This window comes from Oncorhynchus kisutch, unplaced genomic scaffold (genome assembly GCF_002021735.2).
Source record: "Oncorhynchus kisutch isolate 150728-3 unplaced genomic scaffold, Okis_V2 scaffold1012, whole genome shotgun sequence".
NCBI classification, from domain to species: domain Eukaryota; kingdom Metazoa; phylum Chordata; class Actinopteri; order Salmoniformes; family Salmonidae; genus Oncorhynchus; species Oncorhynchus kisutch.
In genome coordinates, this window is record NW_022262957.1 from 856 (window position 1) to 25,494 (window position 24,639).

The 24,639-nt window shown below is 41.4% G+C and overlaps 1 protein-coding gene across 1 annotated transcript; it reads left to right on the plus strand.

Moving 5' to 3' along the window:
• Positions 1-1,989: 1,989 nt before the first annotated feature.
• LOC116364158 (zinc finger protein 501-like) lies at positions 1,990-13,388 on the plus strand (the record flags this gene model as incomplete). Its single annotated transcript, XM_031817395.1, has 3 exons — positions 1,990-2,169; positions 2,985-2,999; positions 10,425-13,388. Coding segments are annotated over 3 exons (1,298 nt in total), but the record flags the coding sequence as incomplete, so codon positions are not given.
• Between the last annotated feature and the right edge of the window lie 11,251 nt (positions 13,389-24,639).

Here is a 24,639-nt window from a genome sequence, read left to right on the forward strand (position 1 = left end):
TGTCGGCATTTAGAAAAGTGTACAGGCATATCCTGTTTCCATCAGCCCTGTCATGACTTTGGAAATGGTTGGATCAATATCCACCTTCATGATATGGATGAAGCCTGATTTGGAATGTCTGAGTAGTTCTATCTGATGTCATAATACACACCTCCGATAATCAAGTGATATTCACATGTGATGCATTTGCTCCATTGTTTACATTTAAGTTGGAGGCCCACTCTGATGGTGTATGTCTTTTTATTTATTTATTTAACCAGGTAGGCTAGTTGAGAACACCTTTATTTAACCAGGTAGGCTAGTTGAGAACACCTTTATTTAACCAGGTAGGCTAGTTGAGAACACCTTTATTTAACCAGGTAGGCAAGTTGAGAACACCTTTATTTAACCAGGTAGGCTAGTTGAGAACACCTTTATTTAACCAGGTAGGCAAGTTGAGAACACCTTTATTTAACCAGGTAGGCAAGTTGAGAACAAGTTCTCATTTACAATTGCGACCTGGCCAAGATAAAGCAAAGCAGTTCGACACATACAACGACACAGAGTTACACATGGAGTAAAATAAACATACAGTCAATAATACAGTATAAACAAGTCTATATACGATGTGAGCAAATGAGGGTGAGATAAGGGAGGGTAAAGGCAAAAAAAAGCCATGGTGGCAAAGTAAATACAATATAGCAAGTAAAACACTGGAATGGTAGATTTGCAATGGAAGAATGTGCAAAGTATAAATAAAAATAATGGGGTGCAAAGGAGCAAAATAATAAATAAATTAAATACAGTAGGGAAAGAGGTAGTTGTTTGGGCTAAAATATAGGTGGGCTATGTACAGGTGCAGTAATCTGTGAGCTGCTCTGACAGTTGGTGCTTAAAGCTAGTGAGGGAGATAAGTGTTTCCAGTTTCAGTGCTTTTTGTAGTTCGTTCCAGTCATTGGCAGCAGAGAACTGGAAGGAGAGGCGGCCAAAGAAATAATTGGTTTTGGGGGTGACTAGAGAGATATACCTGCTGGAGCGTGTGCTACAGGTGGGAGATGCTATGGTGACCAGCAGGCTGAGATAAGGGGGGACTTTACCTAGCAGGGTCTTGTAGATGACATGGAGCCAGTGGGTTTGGCGACGAGTATGAAGCGAGGGCCAGCCAACGAGAGCGTACAGGTCGCAATGGTGGGTAGTATATGGGGCTTTGGTGACAAAACGGATTGCTCTGTGATAGACTGCATCCAATTTGTTGAGTAGGGTATTGGAGGCTATTTTGTAAATGACATCACCAAAGTCGAGGATTGGTAGGATGGTCAGTTTTACAAGGGTATGTTTGGCAGCATGAGTGAAGGATGCTTTGTTGCGAAATAGGAAGCCAATTCTAGATTTAACTTTGGATTGGAGATATTTGAAATGTGAAAAATGTGAGAAATGTAACACAAATGTGTTTTAACACACTACCTATTAGTAGAAGTATTTATTCATCATCCACATATTCATATTAAGCTTCTACGTCAGTGTACAGGAACGTATTATTTGTAAGACGTAAGAGAAAATATATCAGTTTATTGTTAAATTATTATGACGTTCTTTCCAACACAAAAAGTGTAGTACCTATTGTTTTCAAACTGCGTTACCCACTCCAGCCAGCAGATGGCGATGGGCGTCTTTCAGGTGATGCTTCTTGCGTGACGTATAATGGACTGGACGGGACGCTTCTTCAGGAACAACAAGGCGCCAACTCTTTCAACCACCTCGGTAGCCTGCTTGACAATAAAACTAAAATATTGATTCTTTGGACCATGTTATTGTACATGAGCTAATCTCAGAGTTTTAGACAAATTTCGGTTGACGTATCTACTGGTGAACTTTAACCTCATGTGCTTGTTCAATTTGCAAACTTGTTAAAGATTGATACTGAGGTTAGCACTAGGCTAGTCGCTAATGCTAGCTAGCTAACGTCCCTGACCATGAGCTCACTGAACTACTCCTCCCTTGCTAATGAAGAGGAGGTCTGCTTTACGGAGAAAGAATATTTGAGAGTGAAAAAGGAGGAAGAGGAGGCTGTTATTGTGAAAGAAGAGAACGAACGTTTTAGAGAGGAAGAGGATGCTATCTTAATAAACGTGAAGGAGGAAGACGTTTTGAGAGTGAAAAAGGAGGAGACAGAAGTGCCGATTGACACCAGTGAGTACTGTCTTGAAAACAGGGACACAAACTATGCAGTTGTTGAACTAATGTGGGGTTTTAATGGGCATTCTTACTGTAGGAATTGTTAAATGGTCGATCTGCCATTGGTTCATATACTTTTGGGACTTTTTAATTAGATGTTTTGAATTCTCCATGTGGTCGACATTAAAGTTCCCCTCATCTAGTATAACAGTCTTTTAAAATTCAATATTGGTGCGTATGTTCTACTTAAAATATAAAAAGGCACCCATTTTGTGGAACAACCATTTTACATTTGCAACACAAATATTTTTTTAAGAAATCAAGATGAAAGTGGCCATTTTAGGCTCTTTTTAGTCATATTCATGCCCCTTGTAAGACTGTGATTGCAATAGAAGATCATAAGTTTACCATCTGTTTGATGTTCTCATTCACACAGGAGAGAGACATGACTATGGTGGATCCTCTGCGGAGCCTCAACAACATCCTGATGCCGAAGAGGCAGAGAAGAGTCTCTCCAGATCAGAGCACCAGATGGTACAGCTTGGTCTGGTCTAGCATACAGCTTGCTTTATCGGCTTGGGCTGGGTTTCTGTAGAGCACTTTATGACAACAGTGACATCAGCATCCATAATGATGTGCGTTTGTGTCCCCTCTTTATGGTTACCAGGACAATGCTAGCCCTTCCTCCCTCCCGGAGTCCATGTGTCGTGCCTCTCCCGGTCGCACCTTACTGCTGGGTATGAAGAGGTTGTCTGTGCTGCTGGTGGACTTCAGGAAAACAACGGGGCTGAGTGGAACTGTGAGAGGAGGAGAAGAGATGAAAGGATCAGATTTGACACATCAAAGTAAGTGCTGTAGTTTAGTTTGAACAAATACAATAGATCTGCCCACTGGTATCTGTTACCAGGACAACCAGTGGAGTTATGTTAGTTGACAGGAAGATAGACTGGTGTATATGGATGTAACACTGAAAAAGGATTCTGCTAATGAAAAGAGAGAAACCAATAGACCATATAAAACCTTGATGAAAGTCAGCTTTAGAGAGAACATTTCAAGATGATCCAATGTAAGGTGCTTGTTTTACAAAAACTTATCCTTGAAACATTATGGATATTACATTGGCTGTCCCAGTCAACCCCCCTATCCTTACAAGACTGTTGAACAGGCAAACTAAACTCTAGACACTGTTAATTAATTAACTAATACTGAGGAAAGCTGTGATCAGGCTTATAGGGAAGGACATTCAATAAACACAGCACTTAAAAATGACTGATTGGCTGAGAGAAATTGATGATGATAAAAATATTGTTTGTGCTGTTTTGTTAGACTTCAGTGCGGCTTTTGACATTATCGATCGTAGTCTGCTGCTGAAAAAACGTATGTCTTTATACCCCCTGCTATATTGTGGATAAAGAGTTCCAAAATAAGCTAGCCTTTAAGAACAAATTCTTATTTTCAATGCCGGCCTAGGACTGCCTTGTTCAGGGGCAGAACGACAGAGTTTTACCTTGTCATCTCGGGGATAAGATCCAGCAACCTTTTGGTTACTGGCCTACCGCTTTAACCACTAGGCTACCTGCCGCCCAGAGCTACCTGTCTAACAGAACACAGAGAGTGTTCTTTAATGGAAGCCTGTACAACAAAATCGAGGGAGAATAAGGAATTCCCCAGGGCAGCTGTTTGGCACCTACCTTTTTCAATCTTTACCAATGACATGCCAACGACATTTGAGTAAAGCCAGTGTGTCTGTATGCGGATGACTCAACACTGTACACGTCAGCTACCACGGAAACTGAAATGGCAGCAACACTTACAAAGAGCTGCAGTGAGTTTCAGAATGGGTGGCAAGGAATAAGTTAGTCCTAAATATTTCAGATTGCCTTAAATTACATGGCCTACTATGCTAATTCTGTAGCGGTATTGTTAGAGGGGGGTATAGATAAAGTTTTGTTGGGGTGCCAGGCAGGTATTAACCCTAGTTATTAAAGTTAGTTGAATAGATAGAGTAGTGCTTCCAGTCTTAAAGGAGAACTGTAGCATCTAATGATGAATTACTATGGAGTCTGATGCTTTAAAGGAGAAGTCCTGTGGATTTTTTCCCTCTCCCCCTCTCTCTCCCTGTAGTGCTGTTTTGAAACAACTGCAAAACGTGACTCGTGACGTTGCTGGGTGCGGGCCTTACTCTGCTGCTTTGCCAGTTAATTTGTTATTTTATTACAGCTATGGCCTTTGTCTTTCACCTGGAGTTGTTTGTTTATGTCTGAGAAAAAAACACCTTTCAACTCATAAAACATATACAAACTAAACTCAGCAAAAAAATATACGGATCTTTTCAGGACCTTGTCTTTCAAAGATTATTGGTAAAAAATCCAAATTACGTCACAGATCTTTATTGTAAATGGTTTAAACACTGTTTCCCATGCTTCAATGAACCATAAACGATTAATGAACATGCACCTGTGGAACGGTCGTTAAGACACCAACAGCTTGCAGACGGTTACAGCTTGCATTAAGGTTACAGTTATGAAAACTTAGGACACTAAAGAGGTCTTTCTACTGAATCTGGAAACACCAAAAGAAAGATGTGGCCAGGGAAATAAATTGCAATGTCTGTACTGTGAGACGCCTAAGACCGTGCTACAGTGAGACAGGACGGACAGCTTATCGTCCTCGCAGTGGCAGACCACGTGTAACAACACCTGCACAGGATCGGGACATCCGACCATCACACCTGCGGAACAGGTACAGGATGCCAACAACAACTGCCCAAGTTACACCAGGAACGCACTATCCCTCCATCAGTGCACAGACTGTCCGCAATAGGCTGAGAGAGGCTGGACTGAGGGCTTGTAGGTACTTAATGCAGCTGGTGGCCACACCAGATTTTGTATTTATTTTAATTTTACCTTTATTTAACTAGGCAAGTCAGTTAAGAACAAATTCTTATTTTCAATGACGGCCAGTGGGTTAACTGAACGACAGATTTGTACCTTGTCAGCTCGGGGATATGAACTTGCAACCTTTCGGTTACTAGTCCAACTCTCTAACCACTAGGCTACCCTTCTGCTGTTTCCAGCTCCCCAGATACTGACTGTTACTTTTGATTTTGACACTCCACCTTTGTTCAGGGACACATTATTCCATTTCAGTTAGTCACATGTCTGTGGAACTTGTTCAGTTTATTGTATGCTGTTGAATCTTATGTTCCAACAAATATTTACACATCTTAAGTTTGCTGAAAATAAACGCATTTGACTGTAAGAGGACATTTCTTTTTTTTTCTGAGATTAGATTGGCGAGGGGGGAAACAATTTAATCAATTTTAGAATAATGCTGAAATGAAACAAAATTTGGAAAAGGCGAAGGGGTCTGAATACTTAACGAATGCACTGTGTCTGTGTGTATACTGAACCAAAATATAAACAACCATTTCAACGATTTACAGTTCATATAAGTCAGTCATTGTAAATAAATAAATTAGGCCCTAATCTATGGACTTTACATGACTGAGGGGTGCAGCCATTGGTGGGCCCTGGAGGGCATAAGCCCACCCATTGCGGAGCCAAGCCCAGCCAATCAGAATGAGTTTTTCCCCACAAAAGGGCTTCATTACAAATAGAAATACAACTCGGGTGGCTGGTCTCAGATGCTGTGGGGATCCTGGGCTGGCGTCGTTATATGTGGTCTGTGGTTGTGAGGCCAGTTGGATGTACTGCCAAATTCTCTAAAATGACGTTGCAAGGCTTCTGGTAGAGAATTGAACATTCAATTATCTGGTAACCACTCTAGTGGATATTCCTGCAGTCAGCATGCCAATTGCACGCACCCTCAAAACTTGAGACATCTGTGGCATTGTGTTGTGACAAAACTGCATATTTTAGAGTGGCCTTTTATTTTCCCCGGCACAAGGTGCACCTGTGTAATAATCAAGCTGTTCAATCAGCTTCTTGATATGCCACACCTGTCAGGTTGATGGATTATCTTGGCAGAGAATAAATGTTAACTAACAGGGATGTAAAAAATTCTGCAATCTTTTTTTCCCAGCTCATTAAACATCCAACACTTTACATGTTGCATTTATAATTAGTTTATTGTAGTTATTATCAGTTTTAGGAACATCTTTCCAAATATTTCACTTTATTTTTACTTTACCCAAAATATGACATCAGCGATAGTCAAAATGTTAAATCTGTGAACGTCTAAATAAGAAATTGGGCCACTAAAACAGCAGGTGTTGAACCCTTTCAACAACGGGGAGATTTTACTGATGTGCTTTGTGTCTTCAACATAAAAACAAGTTTTGGACTTCCACTTAAAATGACTTATTTACTTATTTTATGTTTAAGGAAGTGTGTACAGTCGTGGCCAAAAGTTTTGAGAATGACACATGTTAATTTTCACCAAATCTGCTGCCTCAGTTTGTATGATGGCTTTTTGCATATACTCCAGAATGTTATGAAGAGTGTTCAGATGAATTGCAATTAATTACAATGTCCCTATTTTCCATGCAAATGAACTGAATCCCCCCCCAAAACTGGAAGCTTCAAAAGGAGGGTGGTGCTTGGAATCATTGCTCTTCATATGTCACCCACGGTTACGTGCAAGGAAACAGGTGCCGTCATCATTGCTTTGCACAAAAAGGGCTTCACAGGCAAGGATATAGCTGCCAGTAAGATTGCACCAAAATCAACCATTTATTGGATCATCAAGAACTTCAAGGAGAGCGGTTCAAATCAAATTTATTTATATAGCCCTTCGTACATCAGCTGATATCTCAAAGTGCTGTACAGAAACCCAGCTTTAAACCCCAAACAGCAAGCAATGCAGGTGTAGAAGCACGGTGGCTAGGAAAAACTCCCTAGAAAGGCCAAAACCTAGGAAGAAACCTAGAGAGGAACCAGGCTATGTGGGGTGGAGATTAGAACAGAACATGGCCAAGATGTTCAAATGTTCATAAATGACCAGCATGGTCGTATAATAATAAGGCAGAACAGTTGAAACTGGAGCAGCAGCACGGTCAGGTGGACTGGGGACAGCAAGGAGTCATCATGTCAGGTAGTCCTGGGGCATGGTCCTAGGGCTCAGGTCAGTTGAAACTGGAGCAGCAGCACGGTCAGGTGGACTGGGGACAGCAAGGCGTCATCATGTCAGGTAGTCCTGGGGCATGGTCCTAGGCCTCAGGTCCTCCGAGAGAGAGAGAGAATTAGAGAACGCACACTTAGATTCACACAGGACACCGAATAGGACAGGAGAGGTACTCCAGATATAACAAACTGACCCTAGCCCCCCGACACAAACCACTGCAGCATAAATACTGGAGGCTGAGACAGGAGGGGTCAGGAGACACTGTGGCCCCATCCGAGGACACCCCCGGACAGGGCCAAACAGGAAGGATATAACCCCACCCACTTTGCCAAAGCACAGCCCCCACACCACTAGAGGGATATCTTCAACCACCAACTTTCCATCCTGAGACAAGGCTGAGTATAGCCCACAAAGATCTCCGCCATGGCACAACCCAAGGGGGGGGCGCCAACCCAGACAGGATGACCACATCAGTGAATCAACCCACTCAGGTGACGCACCCCTTCCAGGGACGGCATGAGAGAGCCCCAGTAAGCCAGTGACTCAGCCCCTGTAATAGGGTTAGAGGCAGAGAATCCCAGTGGAAAGAGGGGAACCGGCCAGGCAGAGACAGCAAGGGCGGTTCGTTGCTCCAGAGCCTTTCCGTTCACCTTCCCACTCCTGGGCCAGACTACATTCAATCATACGACCCACTGAAGAGATGAGTCTTCAGTAAAGACTTAAAGGTTGAGACCGAGTTTGCGTCTCTGACATGGGTAGGCAGACCGTTCCATAAAAATGGAGCTCTATAGGAAAAAGCCCTGCCTCCAGCTGTTTGCTTAGAAATTCTAGGGACAATTAGGAGGCCTGTGTCTTGTGACCGTAGCGTACGTGTAGGTATGTACGGCAGGACCAAATCAGAGAGATAGGTAGGAGCAAGCCCATGTAATGCTTTGTAGGTTAGCAGTAAAACCTTGAAATCAGCCCTTGCTTTGACAGGAAGCCAGTGTAGAGAGGCTAGCACTGGAGTAATATGATCAAATTTTTTGGTTCTAGTCAGGATTCTAGCAGCCGTATTTAGCACCAACTGAAGTTTATTTAGTGCTTTATCCGGGTAGCCGGAAAGTAGAGCATTGCAGTAGTCTAACCTAGAAGAGACAAAAGCAGGGATTAATTTTTCTGCATCATTTTTGGACAAAGTTTCTGATTTTTGCAATGTTACGTAGATGGGAAAAAAGCTGTCCTTGAAATTGTCTTGATATGTTCTTCAAAAGAGAGATCGGGGTCCAGAGTAACGCCGAGGTCCTTCACAGTTTTATTTGAGACGACTGTACAACCATTAAGATTAATTGTCAGATTCAACAGAAGATCTCTTTGTTTCTTGGGACCTAGAACAAGCATCTCTGTTTTGTCCGAGTTTAAAAGTAGAAAGTTTGCAGCCATCCACTTCCTTATGTCTGAAACACATGCTTCTAGCAAGGGTAATTTTGGGGCTTCACCATGTTTCATTGAAATGTACAGCTGTGTGTCATCCGCATAGCAGTGAAAGTTAACATTAATGAATGAATAACATCCCCAAGAGGTAAAATATATAGTGAAAACAATAGTGGTCCCAAAACGGAACCTTGAGGAACACCGAAATTTACAGTTGATTTGTCAGAGGACAAACCATTCACAGAGACAAACCGATATCTTTCCGACAGATAAGATCTAAACCAGGCCAGAACTTGTCCGTGTAGACCAATTTCGGTTTCCAATCTCTCCAAAAGAATGTGGTGATCGATGGTATCAAAAGCAGCACTAAGGTCTAGGAGCACGAGGACAGATGCAGAGCCTCGGTCCGATGCCATTAAAATGCCATTCAATTGTTGTGAAGAAGGCTTCAGGGCACCCAAGAAAGTCCAGCAAGTGCCAGGACCATCTCCTAAAGTTGATTCAGCTGCGGGACCGGGGCACCACCAGTACAGAGCTCAGGAATGGCAGCAGGCAGGTGTGAGTGCATCTGCACGCACAGTGAAGCGAAGACTTTTGGTGTCAAGAAGGACAGCAAAGAAACCAATTCTCTCCAGGAAAAACATCAGGGACAGACTGATATTCTGCAAAAGTTACAGGGATTGACCTGCTGAGGACTGGGGTAAAGTCATTTTCTCTGATGAATCCCCTTTCCGATTGTTTGGGGCATCTGGAAAAAAGCTTGTCCGGAGAAGACAAGGTGAGCGCAACCATCAGTCCTGTGTCATGCCAACAGTAAAGGATCCTGAGACCATTCATGTGTGGGGTTGCTTCTCAGCCAAGGGTGTGGACACACTCACAATGTTGCCTAAGAACACAGCCATGAATAAAGAATGGTACCAACACATCCTCGAAGAGCAACTTCTCCCAACCATCCAGGAACAGTTCGGTGACGAACAATGCCTTTTCCAGCATGATGGAGCACCTTGCCATAAGGCAAGGGTAACAAAACATCAGTATTTTGGGTCCATGGCCAGGAAACTCCCCAGACCTTAATCCTATTGAGAACTTGTGGTCAATCATCAAGAGGCGGGTGGACAAACAAAAACCCACAAATTCTGACAAACTCCAAGCATTGATTATGCAAGAATGGGCTGCCATCAGTCAGGATGTGGCCCAGAAGGTAATTGACAGCATGCCAGGGCGGATTGCAGAGGTCTTGAAAAAGAAGGGTCAACACTGCAAATATTGACACTACATCAACTTAATGTCATTGTAAATAAAAACCTTTGGCACTTATGAAATGCTTGTAAGTATACTTCAGCATTCCATAGTAACATCTGACAAAAATATCTAAAGACACTGAAGCAGCAAACTTTGTGGAAATTAATATTTTTCATTCTCAAAACTTTTGGCCACGACTGTAGGTCGCATTCTGTATCATACAACTATTAAAGTTATATATTTAGAACTACCTGCTCGATTGGAATCCAGTGACGTCTGTGTCTTGAGTGTCCTAGAACTGTTTAGTTTTTTGTGTTCTGACAAACAGAATGAATAAATAAGTAGTGTAAACATTGTCAGTAATTACCAGGAAACTCGACAACATTTGTTTTAAAATCACACTGAGATTGTTAAAACTGGCCTTAGGTTATTGAGGGATCTGATTAGGATTTACCCTCGTAGCAAGGCCGTTTTATATGTGGAGGTTTCATTCGGGTCTCTATTTAAAAAAACACACTTGTCTTTGGCAGGAGAAAGACCAGACTCAGAGGAACCAGAGCCAGGGACGTCCAAACCAGCAAGAAGACACCAGTGTTCCCACTGTGGAAAGGGTTGTAACCACTTAAATGAGCTTAAACGACGTGAGAGAATACACACAGGGGAGAAGCCTTACCACTGCTCCCAGTGTGGAAAGGGTTTTAACGATTTGGGAAAGCTGAAACGACACGGGAGAATACACACAGGGGATACGCCTTACCACTGCTCCCAGTGTGGAAGGCGTTTTAACGATTTGGGGAAGCTGGAACGACATGAGAGAATACACAGAGGGGAGAAGCCTTACCACTGCTCCCAGTGTGGAAAGGGTTGTAACGATTTGGGGAAGCTGAAACGACATGAGAGAATACACACAGGGGAGAAGCCTTACCATTGCTCCCACTGTGGAAAGCGTTTTAACGATATGGGCAAGGTGAAACGACATGAGAGAATACACACAGGGGAGAAGCCTTACCATTGCTCCCACTGTGGAAAGTGTTTCAACCAGTTAGGGACCCTGAAACAGCACAAGGTAATACACACAGGGGAAAATCGTTACCACTGCTCCCAGTGTGGAAAGGGTTTTAACGATTTGGGGAAGCTGAAACGACATGAGAGAATACACACAGGGGAGAAGCCTTACCATTGCTCGCAATGTGAAAAGATGTATAGCGAGAAAGGACACCTGAAAGCCCACGAGAAAATTCACACAGGGGAGAAGCCTTACCAATGCTCCCAGTGTGGAAAGTGTTTCACCTGGGCAGGGTATCTGAAAAAACACGAAAGAATACACACAGGGGAGAAGCCTTACCACTGCCTCCAGTGTGGCAAGTGTTTCAACGGGGAAGGGGATCTGAAAAGACACGAAAGAATACATACAGGAGAGAAGCCTTACCACTGCTCCCGCTGTGTCAAGTGTTTTAACCAGTTAGGGGCCCTGAAACAGCACGAGAGAATACACACAGGGGAGAAGCCTTACCACTGCTCCCAGTGTGGCAAGTGTTTCAACCAGTTAGGGACCCTGAAACAGCACAAGATAATACACACAGGGGAGATGCATTACCACTCCTCCCAGGATGCAAAGCTTTTGCCCATTTAGGAAGCCTGAAATAACATGAGACACAGAGGAGAAGGCTTACAGAAGGTTCGATTTTGGGAAAACATATTACTCATAACAATCACTTCAACGTCATTAGAGAATCCACACAGGAGAGAGAAATTACTTCTCTTAGCATGTATATTGATATTTCACATCTCATTGACTCACAATTCATCAGAGAACATACACAGTGCTCCCGTTGTCTTATATTGTTGCCTATAATGTGTTGACCTGTTTTTACCAGATGAAATTGCTTCTTCCAATTATTGATAAACATGTACCTGTTAAGAAACTGACTGTTAGATATGTTAAGGCTCCATGGATTGATGAGGAATTTAAAAACTGTATGTTTGAAAGAGTTGGGGCAAAAGGAGTGGCTAATAAGTATGGCTGCACATCTGGCTGGCTTACGTACTGCAAACTGAGAAATTATGTGACCAAACTCAATCAAAATAATAAACTTATTAAGAAGCCAAGATCAATGATATAAAGAATGATGGAAAAAAACATCATGAAAGAAAAGCAGTGCAAGTTTTGAATTTTGTAAAGTTAGTGTGGGAGAGGTGGAACAATTGTTATCGATCCAATAATGACAAACCTCCTGGCATTGACAACTTAGATGGAAAGCTACTGAGGACAGTAGCTGACTCTATAGCCACTCCTATCTGACATATTTTTAACATGAGCCTAGAGGAAGGTCTTTGTTCTCAGGCCTGGAGGGAAGCCCAATTAATCCACTACCTAGTCATGTAAGACTGGAACATAGTATCAACAGGAACTCTTAGTTCCCTTTATCCATCTGTTACCTAAAATATAGTTTCAACACACAGACATCTGACTATGTACAGTTGACCTTTTCATGCACTTGCTAGGTGTCTACCACTGATTCTTTATCTCAAGCTAAAGCAAAACATGAATCATTGTACTTTTGTCATCACAGGTGTTCCTGTAATGTACAGATATCATCAAAGTTCTTCAAGTCAAATTACACACATCTCTGACACACACACTTATCCCACCAGACATGCCACCGGGGGTCTTTTCACAGTTCACAAGATTCCAGAACAAATTCAAGAAAGCGTATAGTATTATATAGGGCCCTTATTGCATGGAACTTCCTTCCATCTCATATTGCTCAAATAAACAGCAAACCTGGTTTCAAAAAACAGATAAAGCAACACCTCTCCCCTATTTGACCCAGGTAGTTTGTGTGTATGCATTGATATGGAGGCTACGTGTGCCTTTTGCTAAATGTATGTAGTTCTGTCCTTGATCTGTTCTTGTCTATTGATGTTATGTGTCATGTTTTGCTAGCAACATTAACTAATGTCTATTGTTACTCTCAATGACCTTCCTGGCCTTATGAAATCCTAGCTAAATACAATGTTCCCACCCGTTTTCATGTCTTTGGTTATGCAAACATTTGTTTACTAGATTCTATTTCTCATTAAGAATAATGTTATTTTAATTCTATATGTGTCATGCCTGGCATTGGTCATGTGTTCTCTTATGGGTGTCACGTCCTGACCGTAGATTGCTTTGTATGTTTCTATTTTTTGTTTGGTCAGGGTGTGATGTGGGTGGGCATTCTATGTTTGTATGTCTAGGTTTTTTTATTTCAATGTGTTGGCCTGGTATGGTTCTCAATCAGGGACAGCTGTCTTTCGTTGTCTCTGATTGTAGTGGCTTCCTATCCTCTTTACCATAGCCACTGCCCAAGCCTGAAGCGGGGTTGTTTGGTACGCATACAGTCCACACTCAAGGTTTCCAAACGGCCAAACATTCAATGACATCCAGAGATATGGTGCAAAATAAATGTTTATTCTTCTTATATCTAACAAATAAATGATTCTCCAATCAACTTAAAGCATAGAATACTTGATATGGAAAATACATATTATGACCTGTCTGTATGGTCAAAAAACTATACCGCTCCCGCATCTAGCAAGTACTCCCCCTCCCGAAGGCCCAACTTCCTGCCTTTATCCTAACACACTTACCACAATACAATGACTAGGCAAGAGGGGGGGCCAAAAACTGAGTTACACTAACAACAAATGAATATATCTCAATCAGGTAAATATACATCATAAAGGTACCTAATATTTCATCATTTACATTAATATTTAATATATTTACACAAATGTACATGGAGCTCCATATGTTCAGTCTTCTATACAAATATGTCCAAATTGGCTCTAACACTGATTGAGAACCATACTTTGGTAGCCTGTTTTCCCACTGTTAGTTGTGAGTGGTTGCTACCCTGCCGCCCCTAGGCTACCCTGCCGGCCCTAGGCTACCCTGCCGCCCCTAGGCTACCCTGCCGGCCCTAGGCTACCCTGCCGCCCCTAGGCTACCCTGCCGCCCCTAGGCTACCCTGCCGGCCCTAGGCTACCCTGCCGCCCCTAGGCTACCCTGCCGCCCCTAGGCTACCCTGCCGCCCCTAGGCTACCCTGCCACCCCTAGGCTACCCTGCCACCCCTAGGCTACCCTGCCGCCCCTAGGCTACCCTGCCGCCCCTAGGCTACCCTGCCGCCCCTAGGCTACCCTGCCGCCCCTAGGCTACCCTGCCGCCCCTAGGCTACCCTACTTTATTTGGAAAGTATTCAGACCCCTTGACTTTTTTCACATTTTACTACGTTAAAAGCCTTATTCTAAAATGGATTAAATAAAACCATGTCCTCAACAATCGACACAAAATACCCCAAAATGACAAAGCGGAGACAAGCTTTTTTTATAAATGTTTTGCAAATGTATTAAACACAAAATGATTTACATAAATATTCAGACCCTTTGCTGAATGAGACTCGAAATTGAGCTCAGGTGCATCCTGTTTCCATTGATCATCCTTGAGATGTTTCTATAACTAGATTGGAGTCCACCTGTGGTAAATTCAATTGATTGGACATAATTTGGAAAGGCACACACCTGTCTTTATATGGTCCCACAGTTGACAGTGCATGTCAGAGCAAAAACCTAGCCCTGAGGTTGAAGGAATTGTCCATAGAGCTCCGAGACAGGATTGTGTTGAGGCACAGATCTGGGGAAGGGTACCAAAACATTTCTGCAGCATTGAAGGCCCCTGTTTTAGCCCCCTGCAGTAAAAGGTTATTCGTGGAGTAAAATGATCTGTTTAAGTCACTAGTAAAGGGCACATCGTTCAAGAATACAGTTATCTTTTATTTTGTGGTCTCTATCCTCTCAATCATTTATTCCTTCATAAACAGAAAACATATGTACTTAAACACAACATGTGTTCAAGGGCCCCTCTAGGTTCACGACCTCTTGACCATTATATCTGGATAGCTGACAACTATTTTTTAAAGGTCAAAAGTGATCTGTTTAGGTCATCAGTAAAGGAAGCATAGTTAAAGAGTACAATGACCCGTTCAAAGACTGAGACATCCCCCCCTAGAACAATTTTTTTTAAATGATCTGTTTAGGACGTTAGTAAAACAGATGTTTTCAAAGACACCTGGGGGACCAGGTTGTTAATTATTTTGTGTCCATATAGTTCCCCTGTGTGCAAGGGCCCCCTAGATTCACAACTTCTTAACCCTTAACATTCCCAGCCAAGGGGAGAGAGAAAGAGAGAGAGAAATTTAGCAGTCATTTAAACATACATATTACCATTGTTAAAGTTTACTATGTAATATTAAATACAACATTTAATAAAATAATTAAATTATGTCACTAATGTTTTTTACTAAAGAACTTTTTCTAAATCATACATGTTATTATTACATGTAGCATCACTACATAACAACAACATGGTAGCAACACCACATGGTACATACATTATTGGGCACAACAATACATCACACGAAGCAGCCACATCTGTCAGTAAGAGTGTCCACAATTGAGTCCTTGAATGAAGAGATGGAGATAAAACTGTCCAGTTTGAGGGTTTCTTGCAGCTTGTTCCCATCGCTCACTGCAGCGAACTGAAAAGAGGAGCGACCCAGGGATGTGTGTGTTTTGGGGACCTTTAACAGAATGTGACTGGCAGAATGGGTGTTGTATGTGGAGGATGAGGGCTGCAGTAGTTATCTTAGATAGGGGTGAGTGAGGCCTAAGAGGGTTTTATAAATAAGCATTAAACCAGTGGGTATGGCGACTGGTATACAGAGATAACCAGTTTACAGAGGAGTATAGAGTGCAGTGATGTGTCCTATAAGCAGCATTAGTGGCAAACCTGATGGCCGAATGGTAAAGAACATCTTGCTGCTCATTGTATCCTACCATGACTATATCCAACCCAACTCCATGTGTTGTCACTATCATGTATCCTACCATGACTATATCCAACCCACCTCCATGTGTTGCCACCATCATGTATCCTACTTGGCTGAAGCTTTGATCCAGTGGAAGAAGTATTGAGGAGCAGGGAGGTTAAAGGTCACTTCAGGATACAGCTGTTACTCTACACTATCCCTAGATAATACAGTAATGAGAGAAAATGTATAGAATATTTATGGCTCTATAACATCTCTATCTATATATAACATCTCTATCTAATCCGTTTTATTGAACCTAATACCATTTTCTCTGTTTAGTTTTTCCAGGTTTCTGATTTGTCCCTGTTTGTCTCTAAATCACACTGTTAATAGAAAACAACAACATTGGATGTTCTAAGTCCACGACAACACTTAAACCACATCAGGAGACCACTTTTGAAGTCTGAGAAAAATCTAAGACATGTTCATTTTTGTGTGTAGATACCCTTTAATTGAAGTGACACCAGCAAGAGCCTTGCTTGGTTAGTGGTGTCTCTGTAGCACACAAGAGCCTTGCTTGGTTAGTGGTGTCTCTGTAGCACACAAGAGCCTTGCTTGGTTAGTGGTGTCTCTGTAGCACACATGTGATTGCAGAGTCTGCTGAACAAATCACAACTGGATTGATGCAAATAGTCATGATATCATTCTGCCAGGGAGGCATAGACTACTTTGTAGTTAACATTTAATTGACAAGATTTTTTGGGAAAGCTTTTCCATCAACCAGAAGATGGTTGTCATTAGCATCATCGCTAACAGCTACACATAGTGGTAGACAAATGCACTCAGACAGGGGCATTTCCTGACTGTTTCCTCTTCAGAAACTTGAAGGAAAATACATATCACTTAGGCAAATTTAACGATGACTTGCAGGCAGTCGGTTCAGAATAACGATGACAAAAGTGGAAAACTCTTTAATCTGTCACCTAATCCTGTCTAACGGGCAGGTCAGCCCTGGAGTAAAGTATTGGCTGTAAGAAGTAAGAGAAAACATAACATCTGGTTCTTTTTAAATTTCTTCGCATGACATGGCTTGCCAGAATAAACATTGTTATTAATATTTTTCCAGTCTGCGTTACCCACTCCAGTCAGCAGATGGCGATATGAGTCTTTCAGGTGATGCTGCTTGCGTGACGTATAATCTAGTGGACGGAACTGGAGGCTTCTTCAACAGCGACAAAAGACTTCTGATTCAACCAACGTGTTGCTTTGCTAGCGAACATAAAGTTGAGTCTTTGAAGCTCTTTAGACCAATCGTGTGTATATTACTCTTAGTGTTTTGAATATAATTATGTTTACCCATCTACTAGTTCATTTTAACGTAATTTGCTTGTTAAATTAGCAAATGTGTTACTAAATTGATACTGCATTAGGCTAATCGACCGGAGCATGAGCTCACAAAGCTCGACCGAGAAAGAAGCTCTGGTGAAAGGAGAGGAAGAAGCTTTCAGGATGAAAAGGGAGGAAGAGGACGATATTACAGTGAAAGAGGAAGATGGGAAAGAGGTTGTCAAAGTGGAAGGGGAGGAGGTAGAAGCTTTCAGAATCAAAAACGAGGAAGATGCCATAACATTGAAAGTAGAGAATGTAGTGAAAGAAGAGGAAGAACCTTTTAGAGTAAAAGAGGAAGAGGAGGCTATCTCAATAAAAAAGGAGGAAGACGTTTTGGGAGTGAAAGCGGAGGAGGCTGAAGATCAGACTACCACCAGTGAGTACTGTCTTAAAAACAGGGACACTATGTAGTTCTTGAAATAATGTATTGTTTTAAAGGGGCATTCTACTTCAGTTCAACACTTGAATATGTCGTTCAGTACTGTGGGAATTGTTTAAGGGATAATCTGCCATTGGTACATATGTTTTTGGGACTTCGATGTATTGAATTCTCATTCTCCATGTCGTCTACATTAAAGTTCACCTCATCTAATATAACAGGCTTTTAAAATCTACTTAACATATCAAAGGGATGTAAAAGGCACCCATTTTGTGGAAATGACCCTTTAAATTTGCAACAGAAACAATATTTTACAAAATCATGATGGAAGTGGCCATTTTTGACATATTCATGCCTCTTGATTGTAATAGACGGTCATAAGTTTACCGTCTGTTTGCTGTTCTCGTTCACATAGGAGAGAGACGTGACTATCGTGGATCCTCTGGGGAGCATCAACAACATCCTGATGCTGACGAGGAAGAGAAGAGTCTCTCCAGATCAGAACACCAGATGGTACAGCTTGGTCTGGTCTAGCATACAGCTTGCTCTATCGGGGTCTGGTCTGGGCTTCTGTAAAGCACTTCATGACAACAGTGGCATCAGCATCCATAATGATATGTGTCTGTGTCCCCTCTTTATGGTTACCAGGACAACGCTAGCCCTTCCTCCCTCCCGGAGTCCCCATGTCGTGCCTCTCCCAGTAGCGCCTTACTGCTGGGTATGAAGAGGTTGTCTGTGCTGCTGGTGGACTGCAGGAAAACAACGGGGCTGAGTGTAACTGTGAGAGGTGGAGAAGAGATGAAAGGATCAGATTTAACTCATCAAAGTAAGTGCTGTAGTTCAGTTTGAACAAATAAAATACATCTGCCCACTGGTATCTGTTGCCAGGACAACCAGCAGAGTTCTATTAGTTGACAGGAAGATGGCCTGGTATCTGTTACCAGGACAACCAGCAGAGTACTGTTAGTTGACAGGAAGATAGACTGGTGGATATGGATGTTATGAATATCATAATACTGAAAAAGGATTCTGCCAATGAAAAGAGAGAAACCAATAGACCATATAAAACCTTGATGAAAGTTAGCTTTAGAGAGAAAATTTCAAGATGATCCAATGTAAGGTGCTTGTTTTACAAAAACGTATCCTTAAAACATTATGGATATTACATTGCCTGTCCCAGTCAACCCCCCTGTCTTTACAAGACTGTTGAACAGGCAAACTAAACTCTAGACGCTGTTAATTAATGAATACTGAGGAAAGCTGTGATCCGGCTTATAGGGAAGGACATTCAATAAACACAGCACCTAAAAATGACTGATTGGCTGAGAGAAATTGATGATGATAAAAATATTGTTTGGGCTGTTTTGTTAGACTTCAGTGCGGCTTTTGACATTATCGATCATAGTCTGCTGCTGAAAAAACGTATGGCTTTACACCCCCTGCTATATTGTGGATAAATAGTTCCAAAAAAAAGCGACCCTTTATTTAACTATGCAAGTCGGTTAAGAACAAATTCTTATTTTCAATGACGGCCTAGGACTACCTTGTTCAGGGGCAGAACGACAGAGTTTTACCTTGTAATCTCGGGGATAAGATCCAGCAACCTTTTGGTTACTGACCTACCGCTCTAACCACTAGGCTACCTGCCACCCCAGAGCTACCTGTCTAACAGAACACAGACAGTGTTCTTTAATGGAAGCCTGTACAACACAATCAAGGTAGAATCAGGAATTCCCCAGGGCAGCTGTTTGGCACCTACCTTTTTCAATCTTTACCAACGTCGTGCCAACGACATTTGAGTAAAGCCAGTGTATCTGTATGCAGATGACTCAACACTGTACACGTCAGCTACCACGGAAACTGAAATGACAGCAACACTTAACAAAGAGCTGCAGTGAGTTTCAGAATGGGTGGCAAGGAATAAGTTAGTCCTAAATATTTCAGATTACCTTAAATTACATGGCCTACTATGCTAATTCTGTAGCGTATTGTTAGAAGGGGGTAAATAAATATTTTGTTGGAGCGCCAGGCAGGTATTAACCCTAGTTATTAAAGTTAGTTATTACCTGTTATAACATTATTATTAAATATTATTAAAACTGAAAGGATGAGAGTAGAATAGAGTAGCGCTTCCAGACACATTCTAAACATGGAGTCTTAAAGGAGGACTGTAACATCTAATGATGAAACATTATGGAGGCTTAAAGGAGGACTGTAGCATCTAATGATGAAACATTATGGAGTCTTAAAGGAGGACTGTAGCATCTAATGATGAAACATTATGGAGTCTTAAAGGAGGCTTGTAGCGTCTAATGATGAAACATTATGGAGTCTTAAAGGAGGCTTGTAGCGTCTAATGATGAAACATTATGGAGTCTTAAAGGAGGCCTGTAGCATCTAATGATGAAACATTATGGAGTCTTAAAGGAGGACTGTAGCATCTAATGATGAAACATTATGTAGTCTTAAAACTTGTTAGGGAGGAGGTCCCTGTGGCGGGATCAAATCAGCGGATATTTTAGAGCGCCACCGAAAGTTTTCGATAAAACTCAAACTTTCATTAAAACACACATACAAGGTACTGAATTAAAGCTACACTCGTTGTGAATCTAGCCACCAAGTCAGATTTGTAAAATGCTTTTCGGCGAAAGCATGAGAAGCTATTATCTGATAGCATGCACCCCCAAGAATACCAGACCGTCAACAAAACAACAGATTTTGCGGTAGCCGGCGCTACCCAAAACGCAGAAATAAAATATGAAACATTCATTACCTTTGACGAGCTTCTTTCTTGGCACCCCTATATGTCACATAAACATCACAATTGGGTCTTTTTCCCGATTAAATCCGTCATTGTATACCCAAAATGTGATTTGCTGAAGACCGGTCTGATCCAGAAAAATGCCCCTTTACAAGACGCAACGTCACTTTTTAAAATGACAAAAGTTGCCTATATACTTTTACACTTCAAATTACTTTTCTAAACCAACTTTAGGTATTAATACACGTTAATAATCTATTAAATTGATCACGGGGCGATCTGTATTCGATAGCAGCAAGTCTTGAAATCATCGTCCATGTTTTCACATTCATAACATCCTGTGGTGAGCCCCAAGAAAGGAAATGCCTCACGTTACCAAACCAAGGATAAAGCCGCCTCAAAATGCCAGCACTGGCGACATCGTGTGGAAGCTGTAGGCGTTTACAGGGGATCGCCATGTATTTTCTTCAGCCTTAGACAATACATTGACTGGCTGATGGATATTATTTTTGTGTTTTTGGTGAACAGTTTTTCGAAGGATTTTGACTCCTAAACACGTTATGTTCTAGCCACAGACACAATTTAACCAGTTTTAGAGACTTCAGAGTGTTTTCTATACACACACACTTATCATATGCATATACTATATTCCTGGCATGAGTAGCAGGATGCTGAAATGTTGCGCGATTTTTAACAAAAAGCTGCGAAAATGCGCATAATCCGTAAGAGGTTTTAAAGGAGGCCTGTAGCATCTAATGATGAAACATTATGGAGTCTTAAAGGAGGACTGTAGCATCTAATGATGAAACATTATGGAGTCTTAACCTGTATGGGAACGGGGTTCTGCCGCCAACAGCCAATGAAATTGCAGGGCGCCAAATACAAATCAACAGAAATCTCATAAATCAAATTTCTCAAACATTCAAGCATTAGGCACCATTTTAAAGATAAAGTCTCGTTAATCCAGCCACAGTGTCTGATTTCAAAAATGCTTCGCATCGAAAGCTCCATAAACGATTATGTTAGGTCACCACCAAGTCACAGAAAAACCCAGCCAATTTTCCAGCCAAAGAGGAGTCACAAAAAGCACAAATAGAGATAAAAATGTATCACTAAACTTTGATGATCTTCATCAGATGACACTCACAGGACTTCATGTTACACAATACATGTGTGTTTTGTTCGATAAAGTGCATATTAATATCCAAAAATCTCATTTTACATTGGCGTGTTATGTTCAGTAGTTCCAAAACATGCAGTGATTTTGCAGAGTGCCACATCAATTTACAGAAATACTCATTATAAATGTTGATGAAAATACAAGTGTTATGCATGGAACTTTAGATAAACTTCTCCTTAATGCAACCGCTGTGTCAGATTTCAAAAAAACTTTACGGAAAAAGCATACCATGCAATCTGAGTATGGAGCTCAGAGCCTAAACCAGCCAAAGAAATATCCACCATGTTGCGCAGTCAACATTAGTCAGAAATAGCATTATAAATATTCACTTACCTTTGATGATCTTAACCAGAATGCACTCCCAGGAATCCAAGTTCCACAATCAATGTTTGATTTGTTAGATAAAGTTAATCATTTATATCCATATACATCCTTTTGTTAGCGTTTGGTAAACAAATCGAAACGCGCGTGCAACTTCCTGCGGAAAGATCGGATGAAAATTCCAAAAAGTTATATTACTGGTCGTATAAACATATCAAACGATATATAGAATCAATCTTTAGGATGTTTTTATCATAAAAGTTCAATAATGTTCCAACCGGAGAATTCCATTGTCTGTAACTCTTTCATGACCGCGCGTCATGAGACCAAGGCACTTTGCCAGACCTCTGACTCATTCCCCTCACATTCAGCCCCCCCTCACAGTAGAAGCATCAAACAACGTTCTAAAGAAGGTTGACATCTAGTGGAAGCATTAGGAAGTGCAACATAACCAATATCCCACTGTATCTTCAATAGGGGCTGAGTTGAAAAACTACAAACCTCGGATTTTCCACTTCCTGTTTAACAAAATATGTAAAAGGTGAAGGGGTCTGAATACTTAACGAATGCATTGTGTCTGTGTGTATACTGAACCAAAATATAAACAAATCAATGATTTACAGCTCATATAAGTCAGTCATTGTAAATAAATCAATTAGGCCCTAATCTATGGACTTTACATGACTGGGCAGGGGAGCAGCCATTGGTGGGCCCTGGAGGGCATAAGCCCACCCATTGCGGAGCCAGGCCCAGCCAATCAGGATGAGTTTTTCCCCACAAAAGGGCTTCATTACAAATAGAAATAAAACTCGGGTGGCTGGTCTCAGAGGATGTGGAGGTCCTGGGCTGGCGTTGTTCGTTATATGTGGTCTGTGGTTGTGAGGCCAGTTGGATGTACTGCCAAATTCTCTAAAATGACGTTGGAGGCGGCTTCGGGCAGAGAATTGAACATTCAATTATCTGGTAACCGCTCTAGTGGATATTCCTGCAGTCAACCTGCCAATTGCACACTCCCTCAAAACTTGAAACATCTGTGGCATTGTGTTGTGTGACAGAACTGCACATTTTAGTGTGGCCTTTTATTCTCCCCAGCACAAGGTGCACCTGTGTAATGATCATGCTGTTTAATCAGCTTGATATGCCACACCTGTCAGGTGGATGAATTATCTTGGCAAAGGAGACATGTTTACTAACAGCGATGTAAACAAATTTGTGTTCAACATTTTTGAGTAATAAGCTGTTGTGTGTGTTTTATATTTTTTTAGCAACATCTACCCCAAAACTATCAATGACATTTGTGATAGTCAAAATGTACAACATTTGTGAACGTTTATTCAATATTGATTTTTATTTATTTATTTTATTTTACCTTTATTTAACCAGGTAGGCAAGTTGAGAACAAGTTCTCATTTACAATTGCGACCTGGCCAAGATAAAGCAAAGCAGTTCGACAGATAAAACGACACAGAGTTACACATGGAGTAAAAACAAACATACAGTCAATAATGCAGTATAAACAAGTCTATATACAATGTGAGCAAATGAGGTGAGAAGGGAGGTAAAGGCAAAAAAGGCCATGATGGCAAAGTAAATACAATATAGCAAGTAAAATACTGGAATGGTAGTTTTGCAATGGAAGAATGTGCAAAGTAGAAATAAAAAAATAATGGTGTGCAAAGGAGCAAAATAAATAAATAAATTAAAATTAAATACAGTTGGGAAAGAGGTAGTTGTTTGGGCTAAATTATAGGTGGGCTATGTACAGGTGCAGTAATCTGTGAGCTGCTCTGACAGTTGGTGCTTAAAGCTAGTGAGGGAGATAAGTGTTTCCAGTTTCAGATTAATGATTGCAATAATGAAGCTGTTGACCCCACACTCTTGAGTGTGTTGTCGAGAGCTTAACTTTGAATGAAAAACAGAGCTCTTATAAATGCTTAGTCAGGGCTGGTTCCACCCCTCCCATGCTGATTGGGGGGCATCACAAGCCATCCTGGGTTCATCCTATGGTCATCTGCACCTGGTGTTGTTTTAACCCCCCAACCCGGCTTTAGGTTTTTATCAGTAAGTAATGAATCAATTGTCAGCTCAAGCTCCAGAGGCCCAACTCAGTCCCATAGACACAGATGAGAGAGTACCCATCAAAGCTATTCGATGGCTAAACAGTATTAATACAATCTTGTAATTTTTCTCAGTGTCCACCCTATCGACAACAGGGAAATATTACTGGGGTGCTTTGTGTCTGTCTCCAATGTAAAAAAATATAATATAAAAATGGACATTCCTGCAGTCAGCATGCCAATTTTACGCCCACTCTGAGACATCTGTGGCATTGTTGTGACAAAACTGCACATTTTAGAGTGGCCTTTTATTTTCCCCAGCACAAGGTGCACCTGTGAAATAATCAAGCTGTTCAATCAGCTTCTTGATATTCCACACCTGTCAGGTGGATGGATTATCTTGGCAGAAAATATGTGTTAACTAACAGGGATGTAAAACATTCTGCAATCTTTTTTTTCAGCTCATTATTTTATTTTATTTATTTATTTTACCTTTATTTAACCAGGTAGGCAAGTTGAGAACAAGTTCTCATTTACAATTGCGACCTGGCCAAGATAAAGCAAAGCAGTTCGACAGATAAAACGACACAGAGTTACACATGGAGTAAAAACAAACATACAGTCAATAATGCAGTATAAACAAGTCTATATACAATGTGAGCAAATGAGGTGAGAAGGGAGGTAAAGGCAAAAAAGGCCAAGATGGCAAAGTAAATACAATATAGCAAGTAAAATACTGGAATGGTAGTTTTGCAATGGAAGAATGTGCAAAGTAGAAATAAAAAAATAATGGGGTGCAAAGGAG